Source organism: Mirounga angustirostris, unplaced genomic scaffold, assembly GCF_029215605.1.
Source record: "Mirounga angustirostris isolate CCGP_5_RB_7025 unplaced genomic scaffold, mMirAng1.0.hap1 SCAF_5, whole genome shotgun sequence".
In the NCBI taxonomy this organism is placed as follows: Eukaryota; Metazoa; Chordata; class Mammalia; order Carnivora; family Phocidae; genus Mirounga; species Mirounga angustirostris.
In genome coordinates, this window is record NW_026991713.1 from 115758844 (window position 1) to 115779818 (window position 20975).

At 35.3% G+C, this 20975-nt stretch overlaps 1 protein-coding gene across 1 annotated transcript in view; it reads right to left on the bottom strand.

Moving 5' to 3' along the window:
• The window catches only part of GPR158 (G protein-coupled receptor 158), a 476311-nt gene that overhangs the window by 25795 nt on the left and 429541 nt on the right, over nucleotides 1-20975 (bottom strand). Inside the window, 1 exon segment of the mRNA XM_045871331.2 lies at nucleotides 9016-9254. Within this exon segment, the coding sequence (XP_045727287.1) occupies nucleotides 9016-9254 (239 nt within the window).

Consider the following 20975-nt stretch of genomic DNA (forward strand, 5'->3'; position numbering starts at 1 on the left):
AAATTCTGAATGCCCCAATTTCAAGCTTGTGTCGGAGATCCTGTGTAGAAATACCAAGGAATACTGTTGTTAATCATCCGAACTGTGTAGGGCATATAGTGACTTGATGATTCTATTCCCTTCCCCGCGCACTGCCAGGGAGCTCTCTGAGGCAAGAACTGCCATGAACAGTCACACATTTGCACGTTGGCTTTTTTTTAGTGCTTCCTTTCACACATTTCTAGAACTTGGATCAAGTTTTTCATAATCTCCACTGTGTCTTGAGAGGGAAAGTTAGAGTAGGTATATTTTCTCCCCTTGTCTCTGGCATGGACACTTAAGATTTTTAAAGTTTGATATGAGGTGACAGGAATTTAGTGAAATTCAGATACCTCACAGCTTATGGACACACATTCAAGATCATGAATGTAAGAAGAGCTCACAAAGACAGAATAAGATTGGGGACCCCTCAGGGCACAGGGTCAGTGTCAGGGCAGCAAGGTCTGTCTTCTAGTAACATCCTTCTGTTTCCTTCTCCCCATCATTTGTGTGTGTATTGTTTGAGGAGGGAGCTGGAATTGGGATTATTTGTTACCATTTAAAAAATACATTTAAAATTGTCCATCTTTTTTAAAGACTGAAAGCATTGACAATTATTTGCCTTTGCTTGGGCTACTCTCTAGATTTACACATACTCTTTGAAGGACTAGCTTGAGTGGTTTTAGGATGATTATGGGGGAGTTATATTTCTGTTTGTTTATATTCTACCTTTGGGGAAAATTATTTTACTTCTTTGAGATGGAGTTCTTTGTATGACCTTAAAGGTGCTTTAAATTATTATAAAATAAAATAATTTATTTTATACCTTAATTTTATACTTATAGTGTCATTTTCTCTTTTGGAAGTTAAAAAAATTAACTTCCTCATTCAATTTCTAGCTTATAAAATCTTTGAGACAATTTTGCTGAGTTAGGCTTGGCTCAGGACATTGCTTGACCACAGAGTGGGGGATTCACATGATCATTACAAATCTGCCTTTTTCTTGGCCAAGTGGCCTCTTTCTTATTTAATTTATCCCAGAGTTTTGACTACTTTGGGGAATGGGTTTCAGGGAGTAGAAACTGAAAACCCACACACTTTTCTACTCTTATGTAATCTAATCTCAGAGGAAGTGGTAGCACCAGGCTCTCTAGGATTACTGCAGGAGTCGGAATGTGGAGCTGTAAAAACACACTGAAACTTGCAGTCCATAAGGACTAACAGCTTGTTGTTTAAACTATGGACAGTCCTTTTAATACAAGGAAAAGATCTGCCAAAATCTTCTTGACAAATGAGTTAATCTATAGGCTATTTCTCTTCAAGCAACAAAAGATGGCTTTTTTTTCTTCCTAATGTTGCTGCCCCCCTTTAAAATTCCCGGGTTCCACCGGGGAGCTGAAACTCCGTAGAAGAAACTGTGATGGCCACAGATATCTTAGTTACTCTTGCTCCATGTCCTTCAGGAGCTGTCCCAAAATAATCCCCAGCCCTATCATAAAATTTCTTTAACTTCCAAAAAGAAAAGTGGCACTGTAAGGATAAAATTAAGATACAAAATAATTTGTCCGTTCAGCTCTGTAGCATCGTATAAATAAATACTCCTCAAAGATGCAAAATATTTTTCAGAAGAGGTATATAAATAAATAAGAAAATAACCCTCACTTCACTCTTTCTAAAAACACTCAAGCAAGACCTTTCAAAAGTATATGCGAGTTTCTAGCAATGTAGCACAAATGAAGGCAAATAAACCATCCATGTGGTAAGGCTTTTATCCTTTGAAATTAAAAATACTGGGGCGCCTGGGTGGCTCAGACTGTTAAGCTGCCTTTGGCTCAGGTCATGATCCCAGGGTCCTGGGATCGAGTCTCACATCGGTCTCCCTGCTGAGTGGGGAGAGCCTGCTTCTCCCTCTACCTCTGTCTGCCGCTACCCTTGCTTGTACTTTCTCTCTCCTGTCAAATAAATAAAATCTTAAAGAAAAAAATTAAAAATACTTTTTTAAAGTGGTAACAAGTGATGCAGCGTGGATTAAGACATACAGTACAACAGAATAAAAGAAGATGTATGTACATGAAGCTACATCATGAACATTAATCTAAGTCAGATGAAGAGGAAGTCTAATCTATTTTCCCTCACACTCATTAAATGGTGCTTATATCACATTTCACCTGTCATAAGATAGCCTAATCTTCTAGGGTAATTAAGTATTTAAATCCTTAGAAATAATTGCTATTTTAGAATTTTCCTATATAACTCAGTAAGACAGTTACTGTAGTCTTGGTTCCTTCTAAATAGTGACATATGACTAATTAAATTACTGAACATACTGTCTTGTGGGTTTAAAATACTATACCAGGAAGGAAGAGAACAAAGAAGAAGAGCATGTCAATGAAGAGGAAAGCAAAGATTATGTTTTCTGCAGTGAACACATTCCATGTGAAATTCATGGAAATGAATTAGAACTTCTGAATAGTGGGGGGAATCAATATTGGGATTACCTTAACCAAATATTTAGAAATTCCCAAATGGAATGTGAACCCAAGTTTATCATACCTGTTTGATTATTGCTGGATTTTTCTCTATGTCTTTCTTTAAAAGTTGGTGAATAAAATACATAGCAAGGAATGTCAAGCTCTAAGAAGTTCCCAAAACTACAAGATACTTCATGCACTGGACTTTTCACAACTATGAAGACATGGGCAAAGATCTTAATTTATAAAAGAATCCTTGTCAGGGAATATTTATTAAATCATATAAATGTGGTTGAGAAGAGTTAGGCCATAACAGTGATAAAGAAAGATACAGAGAATAAGAGGAGATAAATAGAAACCTGGATAGAACTTTTTGTATATATTCTTGTACTCAGTTAAGGAAGGCAGCAAAATAGCTTTATTCTCAATTATGTCCCTTTTAAATCACATTAAATTATCATCACCTAACTTCTAGAAGTAACCAAGGAAACATTTCTGTGCTTGCCTAGATCTGAACTAGTCTGATGCAGAGATTTAGCCGTGGAATGGAAGTTCCCCATGTCCTTGACATTACCATCTATTAGTCACACTTTTGCCGCCTTGTTGTTTCTTGTAGGTAAGGTAAGAATCTGCTCACTTATTCTAACTTATCTTGGTCACTGGTACGTTTCACTATCATCAGTCTATGTTTTGAATGTGTAGTCAGAAACTGACTGCTAACCAACTAAAGAATGAACTCCATTGTATCACCCCCTCTATTAAATTTATGCATTCCAAACTTGGACGCCTCATATTGGAGGACCCTGCCTGCAAGCGCTGAATCCAGGTGGTCTTCCTTATGCTAGGGGTGACATTATGAAGGTAATTCAGGCATGAGGAGTTAATTCTACTCATTTGTCAGTTTTTACCAACAAATTAGGAAACTCCTAGGGTAACAGAGTTTTAACTTTTTAGCCATGAAAAATTTTATTGCTATTGTGCAAAATCCTGAACATGCACAACTGACTACCAACATACTAAATAGGGTAAATAGATTTAGAAAAAAAATCTGAGAATCCTGCTACCAACATTTTTAGGATATTTATTTGCTTTCTCCATTAATTTAGAAGAATGTTTCTCAGTCACAACTCCCTTATCCTTTACATAGCTCTAAAAGGATGGTGAAATAAAACTTTTTATCGTAGCATATCAGTTCCATTCTACTTCAATATTTGTAAATGCATTATGTGATATTTTGAAAATTGTAATTTTGATTTGCTATGCCAAATTTATACTGATCTCTTATTCTGACTGTTGGACAAGTCAGAGGTAGAATTTCATAAAAGGGCTAGGGACTGCCAATTTAGTTTCTATAACTTGCTCAAAAATACCTCCCAAAATCTGAACATACACTTCACATTAAAATGAATGTGGGGACAACTGTGTAACTCCTGGAATTTTAGCTTTAACATTTTTCCTCACACTGGTCTAATTCTGACCATAGAAGATACTACAAGATAAAGGGAGCTGAGCTCATCCTTTATTCTTTCATCAAATATTTATCAAGAGCTGACAGATACTTTGTTAGTTGTCAGGGATATACTGAGAACAATCTAGGTAATGTTGTTGAGAAGTGTTAGAGCTACCAGATTGGGAGAGAAAGAGGGGTGAGCAGATATAAGAATATGAACGGCAGATAATGTACTTAAACATACTCAGAAAAATTCAAAGTGCTGAGCCACGTGATGATGAATAGTATAAGTACTACAGTATTATAGTACTATACTATTATAGTTATTATAGTTATAGATGATTTTCAAAGAGGTATGGCAGCTTAAGTCTTTATAGGAACTCTAGTCTAGAAATACTCTGGAACATTCACATTTTGAAGTTCATTTTCCACCAGATTAAAAAAAAAAATCATTAAAAAAGCCCCAGACTATTGGGCCTGTAAAACATTGCCCCATGTTCACCTGTCTTTTAAGGTCGCAGTGTTTACACCTTTATCCGTTTTCCATTAAAGCTGACCTCACAATTTTTTATATAGGACAAACATGATAATTGAAAATTAAAATATATATAAATAACAATGGGATTCTGAAAGTCATCTTTTCCCCCTTTCTGTTTTCACATATTTCTTCAAAGAAGAAACTGAGTCTCATAGGAGTTCGGAGATTTTTCCAAGCAGTTTCTAAACCTGTTTCCTGTCTGAAACACTTGTGGCAGGCAAATCAGCTGTCTGAGCAGTTTTGGAGGTGCCCTGTGCAGTAAGCAAAACAGAACAGACCCATCTTTTACATTTATGACCCATATTTCTAAATAGAGTTCTACTTCAGTGGGAAGACTAGTATTGCACTCTTTCAAATGGTTCTTCAATTTGTATTTTTAAAAAATAGATCCTTTCCGACAGGTAAAGCTAATCCAGAATGCATGTTTATAAATATATTAACCATCACTTTCTCTTCTTTTCTAAATTGACTCCTGACACTAATGTAAGTGTACAGAGCTTCCTGACAAAGTTTTGCACCTCAAGGTAAAACCTATCTATTGCTTCTCTGCAGCCTGTCCCCTATGTAGAAGCATTTCCATTTAGGAAATGGAATAATTTAGCTTTTGGTACAGGTTTATTCTTGGCTGACTGAAGATACAAGAGTTTATTCTTGAATAAGTCTGAGTATAAAAAAATCTGAGGGCAAACATGCTACTTACAGAAATATATAAAGAGAACTGAAAAGAAGCATCTACCACACATTAGAAAACATTAAATTAAGAGAGGTTAAATACAGAATATCTAGTGCTACATGCACTAGAAAGAAAAATGAAAGATACACGAAAGATAAATAAATGGAATTGCTGTAGGGTAGTGTGAAAAAAAATCACAGCAACCACATGTCTCTGATTTTTTAAGACAGTCCTAATTTCAAATATTTGTTCCTGTTTTTAAACCATGTGTCTCAACTTTTCTTCAGAGAAAGGTGTCACTGCAGGAAAAAGGGTATTATTGAAATGAAGGTGTTCCAGGAGTTTATAGGATGGAAACAGTGCCTGGAGATAACAAAACCACCACCACCACCATTTCACTTCCTCTCACCTCTTTGTCTCTGCAACTTATCACTAGTCTTTTATTTTCTGAGACCCTAATGTTATCATTTAACACCTGTGGGACTATTAGTTTAATGCCTGCCTCTCAAGTTTTGCTAATTTTATCTCACTCCTAAAGCCATGATCTAGATCTTCCCATCATAATAATCAAGCTCTCCTCTTAGCTTCTCTCTCTTCTTACATTAACTGAGACCTGCTTATTGTCCAAGGAACTGCATTCCCTGTAGCCCTCTCAAGTTATGGACCACAAGCTATTCTCTCTTGTACTACCTACCTGAGGCTCCTCAGGAAGGTGAGCTCAGGATCCTCCTTGCTCTCTGTGCACCCCTTTTCTGGTATGATCCAGAATTACTGTATTAAAAATGCCTACTTTTCTCATAGTTTCATCTTTGCTAGTGGAAAAACCTGCTACCTGGTAAGCTGTCTCTCTGGAGGAAAGCAGAATGTAGTGGCAGTAAAGTACAATTAAAAATAGCCCATGAATCTAAAGAGCTATTGCAGATGTGGTACTTAAACAAATAACCTAAGAGAGAAAGTTGTGGTCAGAATAGAATTCTTCAGTGAGAGATTTGGGAGGTAGGGGCATTTCAGATGATAAGACAGTCATATAAAGTGAGACAGGTCTGGACATAAGGGGTTTAAAGTTGGATGAGTGTGGCACAGGAGTTTAGGTAATGGGGGGGGTGTGAATAAGAATGGGTAGGAATATAGGAAGATTTGTAGATATGTAGACAAGAATTGGAAGACAACTGATGTCTGCTACTTTTTTTAAGAGAAAAGAGGAACATGGATAGTTGGGAGGTGTCAAGAGGGGATATGCTACAAGACTTGAAATAATCATTTTGAAGAATGTTCTAGTGATTGATCAGGGAAACAGAGTATTATGGAGTGCCCAGAGCACAGTTAAGTGATGTATGTTCTAGTAAGTTCATCTGATTTACTTCCTCTGAGTCAGTAGTTCTACACTTTAGAATAGCATCAGAATTACCTAGAGGGCTTGTTAAACACAGACTGCTGGGCCCCATTATCCCAGTGTCTGACCAAGGAAGTCTGTAGATAGGCCCAAGAATGTGCATTTCTCACAGGTTCCCAGGTGTTGCTGCTGTCGCTGGTTCCGAGACCACACTTTTGAGAACCACCGCTCTTTCTCCATTCTAATGATTCTTCTTCCCAAACCTATGAATTTAGTGCATATATAGAGAGAGATAGATAGAGATACACACATACACATATATACTACAGATATACATATATATACCATACATATATATACATATATACCGTAAAGATACACACACACATCACATACACACACACACACACCTCCTAAAGGCAATCTAGATTGATCCTACTAGATTGACCTTACTGATTCATCACATCACATTCCTAGTTCTCCAAATTCCTATAACAGGTTTTCAAGATTCAATAAACTTAACTATCCAGAATTAATCACAATGTAGTCCAACATAATCTTCTTTTAAAGTTGGGCATTTCCTTCACGTTTCATATAATTTCCATCCACTTCCACCACTATTCCTATTAAAGAGAATGTTCTCTGTACCACTTTACAATAACCTAAGTGTTACCCATGGCTCAGAGAACTTCTCTTTAAGGATTCCTGGATTCTGGTCCAAAGTGTTGTCTTCCTTTATTGAACTACTATTGTACCAAGAGTCTTTACTACATAATTTTGTTTTTTAATAATTTTTAACAATTCCCATTTATATAAACCAGTAGTAAGCTCCTTGATGAGAGGAACAAAAATTTTATACATTTTATGTCTCCTGCAAAGTATTCAACACAGCACTAGAGAAATGATACTCAGTGGGTCTTGTTTATTATATGAAACTTTTACTTATATATAAAGAAAGTTTATATAAAATAAATTGCAGGTTACTGTCAGCTATACATTCCTACTTATTTCTACATAGAGATCAGGATCATGAATGTGGTTTCCTTCAGAGTGTAAAAGAAATTTTTAAAAGGCCTTAAATATATCTCAAAACCAAGGTGTACAAAATAAAAAAAAATGCTAGGTAAATAGGCCATGCTTTCTGCTTGTTTATTCCTTACCCAATGATGCTTCATCATATATTTTGAGTATTATAAAACAGAAAATAAATATAGTGGGCTTTTCTTCACAGTAATACGGGAAAGTGATTTTTCCTAGTTTGGTTAATTTGGATTGAACAATGTAAAATAATGTTAGAGGTTTCTACTGAGTAGAAATTTTGTATCTATACAATTTATTTACTTTTCATATCTACACTAAAGTCAGAATCAGATTAGTTCTATGTTTTATCTTCTGATATTTATATCTACTGATATTTTTGATTCTTCTTTGATATTGATCAAAATAATGATGGTTGGCTTTACATATAATCATTATAATCATTCCTTTTACATACCCACTTTGCTTTATTATTACAGATATCAGACCAATAAAATTCCTAAAATATCTCGCCCAGAAAAATATTACATTTGAATTATACACTAAATACACCTTTTATTAACTTCTAGCAAAATACTAAATGTGAATATTCAACCAACAACTGCCAAATATGGGGGAGACAGAAAATAGGAATTAGACTCACGTGTTTATTTTTGACATCTGCTAAGTAAAAAATAAGATTTGTTCTGTGGTTAACTGAAGGGAATGACAACAAAATAATAAAAATTTGTTTTCATTATTTTTTGTATCTTTAGAGGCCTGGCTTAAAATAGCCTAATGTTAACAACAGAAAAATTCCTATTGATTTCTCTTCCTCATTTTTCACAAAACCAGGGTATTAGAAAAACCTGTGCTTCTGGCCTAAGTTGTCATGTGATTCCCCCAAGTTTTCCGTTTCTCAGTCACAGAACTCTCTCTAACTAATCCCAAGGAGCATAGCTTCATTTTTGTGTAATACTGGACCTCCAGAGAATTCCTAATAAATTATCTTTAGAAGAATGATAGATTAGTTAAAAAGTTTGCAGGGAAAATCTCTACACCAAGAGTGCCCTGGATCCCAAGTCTGAAATATCGCAGGACCAAAACTATATAAAAAATACCAGCATGTTTCCTTTTTTTCTCCCAACTAAAGAAATAAGTCAAGAGAATAGCTATTGTTAATCAAATGGGAACACACTGATAAGATGCAAAACAGAAGTCTTTTTGTATGAAGAAGTTGCTCTTATTTGCTGCATTTCTCTTTCCTGATTTACTCGATTACATTTTCTCAACAAAGCTACAAAGCTACATACCTTTGAAAAAGAATGGAAACTCAGAAAAAGTCTGCATTCCATATGTCATTACTGTCCTTCTCATAACATTGTTTTACCCAAACCACATTAGGTGAAATCCCTTTCAGTTTTGTGAAAGGGTGTGGTAAGGCTTCTAAAGAAGTCTGTTTTAATGCCACTGGAGAAAGGACAAGCCATCCGCACAAACCAAGTGACCACATACCGACTGCTGTCATGTAATCCCAGCGCTCAATGAGGCACATATTGAAGATGAGGTGATCAGATGTTTGCCCTTGGCCAATAAGTGAAATCTGCCTCTCCAAATTCTGGCAAACAGATGAAGTCCAGCCAACAAGAAACCAGAATACTACCAGAAGTATTACTGCAAGCATCCTCATGACCCGTCCACCAGTCATATATGGAATCCGCTGGGCTGTTCGTGAAAGAAACACCTTCAAAACCCTGGAAAAGCAAAACATCAAAATGTGAAGGCAAACTTAACACTCAGAAAAACTCCATAATATTTTACTTTTCTAGGTGAAATTCAAACCTACCAAAAACCTACTTAAGCAGAATTTTAACATGGAAAAAACCCAGAAACAGTATTGCTTACATTTTCACTTAATTTCATTCTAGTTTTTATCTTCCAATAGCAAAACAAATATCCTACATCTAGCCAGTGAGTCAATAGATTTGTATAGGATGGAATTCTTTTGAGTGTGTCTTAATATTTTAAGGAATGTGCTTAAGATCTTAAAAAAAAAAAAAAAGATCCACAGGCAAGCTGGCTCAAACAGGGTTTCTGAGGGATCAAAAATAGTCCTGAAAATGAGTAGTTGGATTTCACAATATTACACTAAGTCAAAAACTTCCTTGAACCAGTTATTTTTTACAGTAAAATGATAAGAAAGGTATTTTCTGAAAATTATTCTAAATGTCCTCCCTTTGTAATTATCACATTACCAAAAATAATAATGAAATAAATATGAAAACAATGAGAGAGATATTTAAATACTAGAGTAACTGAATTAAGATCTCCATATTAAGAAAGAGGATTGGGATGACCTATAAGAAATTGATTTAAAAAATTTTTTTTCTGTGTGTGTAATTCGAATGAATAGCCAGATTAAGTGATATCTAAGAACTGTTCCATCTTAGTTATTGTGTGAAGACAAAATCCAACCTTACTACAGAGGTCCTTCCTCCTACCCTTTTCTATAATTTTATCTCCAGAATATTCTTAGCTGATTTAACTCCCCACTCTCATTCTGATATTTTATGTCACAAAAGTGAGAGGCTCATGATACTATTCATAATCAATTTCCAAAAGGCAAAAATAAATTTATTTTCCCAACTTTTCTATTCCCTCCTCCGTCTCATTCTTTCAAAAATTTTTTATGAAGTATTCCTACGAATTCTTCATAAAAATCATTATAAATCCAGAAATGAAACACTTGAAATAGCCTAGATGGTATTATACTATTTTTTCTCTCTCTATAGGCCTTTGGTAGCTCTTCCTGAATCAACACATTGAGCAAAGAAAGTTATTTTTTAGCAAATTTTATTTATCCTTCTTTCCCCTATACCTTTTTTTTTAAACCTGAGTATTTGTTTTTGTTTTTTTAAAGATTTTATTTATTTATTTGACAGAGAGAGACACAGTGAGAGAGGGACACAAGCAAGGGGAGTGGGAGAGGGAGAAGCAGGCTCCCGGCTGAGCAGGGAGCCCGATGCGGGACTCGATCCCAGGAGCCCGGGATCATGACCTGAGCCGAAGGCAGACACTTAACGACTGAGCCACCCAGGCACCCCTCCCCTTACCTTTAACTCCATTGTCCTTCAGCTAACACACAGGATGAAGATATTTAATTCTGAATAAAATATGTACCCCTAAACTTTTCTGTGGAACAATGTCAGAAAGATATTAGTATAACATAGGAGTATAGTAGAAGATCTCTTTGCTCTCCATTTAAGTAGTTCACCAGAGTAATGGTTATTCTCCATTCTATGTAAAACACAGTAGTACTGTCCATGTCATGCTAAATGCCAGCACTAGCAGCTAACTTGCACCTCTGTCTCGTATGCCTCAAACACCTCTGCTCCAACCAGCTGAGTTGCTACTTGTTAAGAATCAGTTGTAGTTGTCCCCAAATTGTGCCCATTGTTATCATCTTACACAATTTAACTAAATTATAAATAAAATAATTACACATGACTGTGAAACAAAAGGGGACTTACTTGTATAAAATCTATCTTGAATGCTTTGGAAAGACTCCATGTAGGTGAGTCATTAAATAAGCCTGGGGTGGTCAATAAACATAAAAATCTAGAAAGAGTCTATACTCAGGTTACTTCAAGCATCTTTAGAATTACACTCTTATTTAAGAACCAACATTGTGAACAGTAGATAATGCATTACAGTAATTTATGTTAGAAAAAGAAGAGTACACTCCAAATACCAGGTACATAGTCAAAGAACGGGCCTTTTCTCAAAAATATTGGTAAATGAGGGGCACCTGGTTGGCTCAGTTGGTTAAGCGTTGACTCCTGATTTTGGCTCATGTTATGATCTCAGGGTCCATGGGGCTCCATGGAGACTCATCACAGAGTCTGCTTGAGGATTTATCTCCCTCTCCTTCTGCCCCTCCCCACCTCATGCTATCTCTCTCTTTCTCTCCCTCCCTCTGAAATAAATAAACCTTTAAAAAATATTGGTAGGGCGCCTGGGTGGCTCAGTTGGTTAAGCGACTGCCTTCGGCTCAGGTCATGGTCCTGGAGTCCCGGGATCGAGTCCCACATCGGGCTCCCTGCTCCGCAGGGAGCCTGCTTCTCCCTCTGACCCTCCCCCCTCTCATGTGCTCTCTGTCTCTCTCATTCTCTCTGTCTCAGATAAATAAATAAAAAATAAAAAATATTGGTAAATGATTATATGTATGTTTTAAATTATAGCCTCTAACACACTTCTTTAATGCCTTTCTGCTTTAAACAAGCTTATCAACTTATTGAACCAACGACTAATCCTATAAGAAGCCTTCTATCGTAATTAGCAGATAAAAATATTCAGAGAACCCTTAGAAATAAGAGAAATTTTAAAACAAATGAATGTTTTTGCTTGTCCTAATCTTATTTTCTGCAGGAGAAACTTGCAGCCACTAGGTACACATAATTGTTTCTGCTTACACCTGGATGAATTCTAAATTTTGAATGACTAGGAACTCAAAAGAGGAAATTTTGCCCCTTTTTATGGTCTTCTATTTTTTGGCTAGGCAGAAAAAAAGAGAATTCTTTTAATTCTAGACACAATTTTAATACCTGGCATATAAGTATAATAAATGAATATTTATATAGTGACAATCATATGCTGGGTATCATGCTAGGCAACATGGGGGAATAAGATATAGCTCTAGAAGCTTATGATTTAACTAGAAATAAGTGTGCAAATAACTTCCATATAAAACAGCATATATTCTATGTTGTATGTACCTAGTAAGTCTAGTAACGTAATAGAATAGGTGGTATTTAATCTGGACTTTGATGGATACCAAGAGAAATGGAGGAAAGTGAAGAAGATATAAGGAGATAGTCTGGCTGAAGGAAATCACATAACAAAGTACAGAGCAGGAAATATAAGTTGCATTTTGCAGAGGAAATCTGTATGATCCTAGTTTGGTAATCTTTTAGTCAATAAATCCCAATTCTAAATTATCAGAAATTTTCATGTTCTCCAGGTGACCCTCTGGGTATTTATTATATAGTTTGAGAGTTCAAGATTGTCACAGATCCCATAATCTCATTTCCAGAGAGGAAAAACCAAAGCAAAAGCCCTCACGAGTCTCCTGTTATTGATTTTAACTGTTTTTTGAATCCTGGGAAACACACTAACACAACTCTGTACTTCAATCTAAGCATTTCAGGATATTGGTTTTGGTATAATGGAATAAGATGCATTTTTCTAGCATTGCCTTAAAATAAAATGAGAAAATTCTGCCATATCTTTAAAAGATAAGCTCTTGTTAGTTTATATGGTTCATTCCCTAGAAACCAACTTCTAAAAGGGAAATCATTAGATGTGCATTTATATGAAATACAGCTGTAGGAAAAAATACAATCATTAAACTTCTTAGATTTCTTTTTCTACTATTTTTTTCATAGAAATATCTTCAGGTTACCCATCTGTTCAGAAGGTCTCACTATTTCTGAAGGAAAGCAGTAATATATACAAGAAGATTGCAAGAAATACCCAGAATTTAATATAAAAAGGCATATTTAAAGAATATATTCAGTTTTCATTATTAATAGTAGATAAATTCATAGCAATCATGTTGAAACAATGAAAAGGGCAACCCATGAATTGGCTGTCACTATATTACCTACCTCTACTTTTCACCTCCCATGCATTTCTGGTTTGAACTCGTGAAACTCCACTGTCAGGATTTGTACTTAGGTTATCAATTACTTTCTTCAAATATCTAATTGATACTGTTATGCCTAGTTTTACTTGATCTCCACCTTTCAGCATGGCTAATGCACTTGGCTTCCATTCTGTCATATCCTCTTGATTTTCTTCCTGTTCCTCTGTCAGCAACTTTGTAGTCTCTAATGCAGATTCCTCTTCCCCAGGTTTCCCCTTAAGTGGTAGTGTTTCTGAAGGATCTCCTAAGTGTAGCCATCTAGATCTATTTCTTGCTCCACATATTGTATCCAGGGAATTCCATCTACTCCCTTGTTTCAGTGATCTATGGACTGGCAAGTCCCAAATCTGGGTCTTAGTTTAGATCTCTCTCCTGAGCTCAAAATCTCTCTACTAAGTGACCTACTGGACATCAGTAGGTCCCCAGTATAAATCATCCCTTTCTCCATTCCTTGCTCCTCCAGCCTTCTTTGCTCCTGTATTACCTCTCTCAGTGACTAGTACCACTTAACTGATCAAAGCAAGAACCTAGGAATAAACTTTAATTTTTCTCCCTCACCTACATTCCAGACATGAAATGAGGGTTCAGGAATTTAATTTCTGCATCTTCAATATCTTTCAAATCTTTCTTTTTCTCCATCTTCACTGCCACTATATAGCTCTTGGTCATCAACCTGTTCTTACAGTAGCTTCCTAATTAGTCTACTTATTGGTCTTGCCCACCTTCAATCCACACCCTACATTGAAGCCACTTGATCACTTCTGATCATGTTGCTCCCTGTTTATATTCCTTCAGTGGCTCTCCCCCCAAATCCTAGCTCCTTAGTATGGTAAAAGGCCTTTAAATGGCTTTGAATATTGGTTCTCCCTTGCCCTGGCAGCCTCATCTCATCACTCTCCCTTTCCTACAGACCTGCAGGTCCCTGTGGACTATATGCAGGTGTCCTCTGTCTGAACCTGTGCCCTCAGCTTTCCTCACTGCTCCTCCCCCCACAACAATACCAACACCTAATTTAGCTAATTCCTACCTATTCTTTCATGGCTCAGTTTAGATGTTGCTTGCTCTAGGCCAGTGGTTCCCAAACCATTATCATCAACATCATCTGTAAACTTATTAGAAATGCAAATGCAGTATCTACCTGCTCTCAGGCTCATTATAATCTAGTAAACATAAATGAATAGGCAATTAAAATATAATGGTTTTGGGAAATGGTATCGCAAAAATAGTGGAATAAAGAATCCCATAAGTCCATCCATCCATAAAAGCAATGAATAAAGTGGCAAAAACTATTAGAATCAACTGAAAAAGAATCAAAAGCTTATAGCAACCAGGGGGATGCTTAACTAAGAGAAAAACAGCTGAATCTGAGTAAAAGAGTTTTGTGACATTTTAACATACTGTTCTACCCAGTGTCCTAGTTCCCATTCCCCAGCTCAGTGGTGAACTTGAAGACAACATCCTGCATTCTCAGGACAGGTAACTAGTACTAGGCAAACACAATGGACCTTATTCTTAAAAAATTGTGGTTGCTCATTTTGACCTTTCTGGCAGCTCCCTGGAAGACTAGTTCAAAGGGCCTGCCTTTCTCTTTTTTAAATTCCAGTATAGTTAACATGAAGTGTTATATTAGTTTCAGGTGTACAATACAGTGATTCAACAAGTCTATACATTACTCAGTGCTCATCATGACAGGTGTACTCTTTAATCCCATCACCTATTTCACCCATCCTCCCACTCTCCTCCTCTCCATCAGTTTGTTTTCTAGAGTTGAGTCTGTTTCTTGGTTTGTCTCTCTCTTTTTTTCCTTTGCTGATTATTTTATTTCTTAAATTCTACATATGAGTGAAATCATATGGTATTTGTGTCTCTGATTGACTTATTTTGCTTAGCATTATACTCTCTAGCTCCACTCATGTCATTGCAAATGGTAAGATTTTATTCTTTTTATGGCTGAATAATATTCCATTGTGTGTGTACATCTTCTGTATCCATTCATCTATTGATGGACACTTGGGTTGCTTCCATAATTTGGCTATTGTAAAAAATGCTGCAATATAGGGGTGCATGTATCCTTCTGAATTACTGTTTCTGTATTTTTTTGGGTAAGTACCCAATAGTGTGATTACTAGATCATAGGGTAATTCTCTTTTTAACTTTTTGAGGAATCTCCATACTGTTTTCCACAGTAGCTGTACCAGTTAGCATTCCCACCAATAGTGCATGATGGTTTCATTTTCTCCACATCCCCGCCAACATTTGTTATCTCTTGTGTTTTTGATTTTAGCCATTCTGGCAGGTGTGAGGTGATATCTTATTGTAGTTTTGACTTGCATGTCAAAGGGCTTGCCTTATTTCACCAAACTGGGAACCCTCCCAAGGCGAGGTAGCTACCCGGGGGTCATCTGACTAAAATATTTAAAGGTAAATGGATTGGTTGATGCTACCTGGAACAAGGGATAATGGTTAGGACAAACAACAGACTAAACAAAAAGGAAGAAAGGCTGGGGAATGAGATCTTCTGGGCAAAAAGGGCTTTGAAAAGCTTCCATATATTCCCAGGCATCTGGAAAGCTGAAAAATGCTCATAAAAGAACATTAAACTTTCATATCTTGCTGACCTGAGACACTGCACAAGCAGGAACTAAAGTTTAAGGCAAAGTTGTAAAGTTTTTGACTGAGTGCTGAAGGCATGTCCCAACATGCACATACACACAGAAAGTCCATGTACAAAAAATAAGAAATTTTAAAAAGGTTTTATTTGTTCAAGGCTTTAAGAAAATCTCTGTTAAATCACTAGCTCATCACTAAATTAACAGAACAGAGACTTCAGTGGCTATATATAACAAAGGATATGGATATTACAGAATTAGTTCAGAAAAGCCAGTAAGCAAATAAACAGCAGCAACTACTCCAAGGAACAACAATAAATGCTGGGGAGGATGAAGAATCTGATTCCAGATTCGCCACATTATAATATTCAAAATGTCCAGTTTTCAAAAAAAAAAAAATGAAACATGCAAAGAAACAAGTGTGGCCCATATAAAAAAAAATAAAAAGAAATTAATGGAAACTGTCTCTGAGGAAGCCCAGGCATTGTACGTATTAGACAAAGACTTTAACTATATTAAATACGGTCAAAAAGCTAAAGAAAACTATGCACAAAAAACTAAAGAAAGAATGATGTTTCACCAAATAAAGAATATCAATAAATAGATAGAAATTATACAAAGGAACCAAATAGAAATTCTGGAGTTGAAAAGTATAATAATTGAAATGGAAAATTCACTGAAAGGATTTAACTGCAGATTTGACCATGTAGAAGAGTCAGCAAATTTGAATATAGGTCAATTGAAATTATACAGTTGAGAAGCAGAAATGAAAATAAAATGAAAAATAATGAACAGAGCCTAAGAGACCTGTGGTACACTATTAAGAATATCAAGGTTTGCAAAATGGGAGCTCCAGAAAGACAGGAGAGAAAAAAGCCAGAAGGAACATCTGAAGAAAAAAATGACTGAAACTTCCCATATTTCACAACAGACTTAAATCTACATATTCAAGAGGCTCAAGTAATCAAAGTAAGATAAACTCAAAGAGACTCACATTAAAACACATTATAATCAAAGTGTTGAACGCTAAAAGAGAAAATCTTGAAAGCACCCTGAGAAAAGTACCCACTATATACAAGGGATTCTTAGTAAGATTAAGATCTATTCTCTTATCAGAAGCCATGGAAGTCAGAGGGCAGTGGGATAACATATTCAAAATGCTAAATGAAAAAAAAAAATGTCAACAAAAATTCTATATCTGGCAAAACTGTCTTTCAAAAATGAAGGAAAAATTAAGATATTCCAGATAAATAAAATTGAGAGAGTTCATCACTAATAGATCTACAAGAAATACTAAAGGAAGTCCTTCAGGCTGAAATGAAAGACACTAGACAGTATCTGAAATGCACACGAAATAATGAAGAACACTGGTAAAGGTAACCATAGAAATAAATATAAAAGTCAGTATTAATGTATTTTTGGTTTGTAACTCTTCTTTTTTTTCTTATATAAAAGACAACTGTATAAAGTAATAAGTATAAATCAGTGTTGTTGGGCACATAATGTTGAAAGATTATAATTTGTGACACTAACAGTGTAAAAGGGAGGGCAGAGTGATATATGGCAAAGTTTTTGTATTACTGAAACTACACTGGTATTACTTTAAACTAGTTTATTATATATTTAGAATATTAATTGTTAATCCCAAGGGCAACCATTAAAAAAATAACCATATATAGTAAAAAATGAAAATGGAATAAAAATGGGGGATTAGAAAACATTGATTTATCATAAGAGCAGGCAGTAATGGAGAAGCTGAGGAATAAAAATAAAAAAGATATATAAAAACAAGTACCAGAATGATAGAAGTATGTCCTTCCTTATGAGTAATTACATTAAATGTAAACTGGTTAAATTCTCCAACTAAAAGGTAGAGATGGCAGAATAGATTTTTATCTAGATCCAACTGTATGTTGTCTACAAGAGATTCAGTTTAAACCCAAAGAAACAAATAGATTAAACTGAAACGATGGAAAAAGATATCCCATGCAAATAGTGACCAAAAGAGAACTAGGATTCCTATGTTAATATCAGATAAAAAATACTTTAAGACAAAATTTGTTAAAAGAGGCAAAGAAAGACATAATTATAAAATTGTCAATCCATCAAAGTATTAATATTTGTAAATACATATGCACCAAACATCAGAACCTCAACCTGCATGAAGCAAATACTAACAGAATTGAAGAGAGAAACAGAGTTAGTTCTACAATAATAGTTGGAGACTTCAATACCCTGACTTCAATAATGGATAGACTAGACAGACAGACAATAAGAAAATTGAGGGTTTCAACAACATCATGAATAACCTAGATCTAATAGACATATATAGAACACTCCACCCAACAACAGCAGATTACACATTTTTCTCAAGTGCAGAGAGAACATTCTCCAGGATAGATACAAATCAGGCCACAAAACAAGTCATGATAAATTGAAAAAGATTAAAATCATACAAAGTATCTTCTCTGACCACAGTGGATTGACATTAGAAATCAGTAACAGAAGGAAATCTAAAAAATTAACAAATATGTGGAAATTAAATGGCACATTCTTAAACAACCAATCAGTTAAACAAGAAATCACATAAGAAATTAGAAAATAATCTGAAATAAATCAAAATTAAAACAACATACCAAAGCTTTATACCAAAGCTTATACCAGATGCGATGTTTAGAGGGAAATTTATAACTGCTAACGCCTGTATTCAAAAGAGAAGAACTATATCAAATCAATAACCTTTCATTGTAAGAAATTAGAAAATAAAAAGCAAACTACATCCAAAGAAAGCTGAGGGAAGGAAATAATAAATATTAGAGTGGAATAAGGTGAAATGAGTAATAGAAAAACAATAGAGACAATAAGCAAACCACAGTTGGTTCTTTAAAAGGATAAACAAAATTGACAAACTTTTAGTTACTCTGACAAGGAAAAGGGGGAAAAATTCGTATTACTAGAATCAGGAATGCAAGGGAAGACATTACTGGCAACTTTACAGAATGAAAAGGATTATAACAATACTATGAACAGCTATATACCAAAAAAATTAGATAGCCTAAAGGGAATGGACTAATTCCTAGAAACACACAAATTGCCTACACTGACTCAAGAAGAAGTAGGATATCTCCAAAGACCCGTAATAAGCAAAGAGATTGAACCAGTAATTGAAAGCTTTTCGGTAAAAAAAAAAAAAAGATCAGGACCAGACGGCTTCACCAGTGAATTCTACCAAATACTTAAAGAAGAATTAACACCAATTCTTCTCAAACTCTTCTAAAAATAGAAGAGGAAAGAACACATTTGTAATTATTTTATGAGGCCAGCATTCCTTTGACTCTAAAGCTAGATAAAGACATCACAATAGGGGTGCCTGGGTGGTTCAGTCCATTAAGTGTCTGATTCAATTTTGGCTCAGGTCATGATCTCAGGGTTGGGAGATCAGGCTCTGCACTGAGAGTGGAGCCTGCTTGGGATTCTCTCTCTCCCTCTCCCCCACTGTCCCTGTTTGCATGCTTGCATGCTCTCTCTCTAAATAAATAAAATCTTTTTAAAATAAGACATCACAAGAAAAAAATTACAGACCAATATCTCTTATAAATAGACATGCAAAATTGCTAGGCAAATTACTAGCAAAACAAATTCAAAAACATATTAAAGGGTTTATATACTATGACCAAGTGGGATTTATCCTGGGAATGCAAAGTGTTCAACACACAAAAATCAATCAATATAATATACCATTTTAATAGAATGAAGAAAAAACCATACCATATTAATAGAATGAAGAAGAAAATACAACCATCTTAATTTATGCAGAAAAAAGCATTTGACAAAAACCCAACATTTTTTCATGATAAAAACATCAATAACTAGCTGTAGAAGGTAACTTCTTCAACTTGATTCTTATCGGGATTTTATGAAAAACTCACAGCTATTATCATACTCAATGATGAAAAACTGAAGTCTTTCCCCCAAATATCACAAACAAGACAACAATGTTGTTCTCACCACTTCTACACATCACTATACCAAAAATTCTAGCCATGGCAATTAGTTGAGAAAAAGAAATAAAAGGTATTCATACTGCAACAGAGCTGTCTCTATTAGTAGAGGTATCTCTATTAGTAGATGACATGATCTTAAATATAAAAAACCCTAAAGAATACACACATACACACACACACAGATAATTTGAGCTAATAAACAAATTTAGTAAAGTTGTAGGATACAAGTTCAACATATAAAAAATTACTTTTATTTCTGTATACTAGTGATCCAAAAATGAACTTGAGTAAACAATTCCATTTATTATATCATGGAAATGAGTAAAATACCTAGGGGTAAATTTAACCAAGGAAGTGAAGGATGTATATGCTGAAATCTATAAAACACCACTGAAAGAAACTGAAGGAAACCTAAAGAAATGGAAAGACACTCTGTGCTCATGGGATCAGAAGATATAATATTGCTAAGATGGCAATACTTCCTAAATTGATCTATAGATTCAAGTCAATCCAGAGACTGCAATGCATTCCCTATTAAAATTGCAACTGAGTGGCACCTGGGTGTCTGCCTTTGGCTCAGGTCATGATCTCAGGGTCCTTGGATCCAGCCCTGCATCAGGCTCCCTGCTCAGCAGGGAGTCTGCTTGTCCCTCTCCCTCTGATCCTCCTCCCAGCTTGTGCTCTCTCTCTCTCTCTCTGTCTCAAATAAATAAATAAAATCTTAAAAAAAAATTCCAAATGACTTATTTTCATAAATGGACAAACTGATACTAAAATTCATACGAAATTGCAAAGCACTTGAAATAGCCAACCCAGGGTAAAAAAAAAAAGTGGGAAGACTCACACTTTCTGATTTCAAATGTTATAAAGCTATACCAAGCAAAACAGTATGGCACTAGCATAAGGATAGATATATAGATCAATAGAATAAAACTGATCATCCAGAAATAAACATTTATTTACATCCATGGTCAACTGATTTTTGACAATGGTGTCAAGACCATTCAATAAGGGATAGTCTTGGGGCGCCTGGGTGACTTAGTTGTTTAAGTGTTCAACTCTTGTTTTCAGCTCAGGTCATAGAAAATGATACAGCCTCCATGGAGAACAATTTGGTGGTTCCTCAAAATGCTAAACATAGATTTTTCCATGGGACCA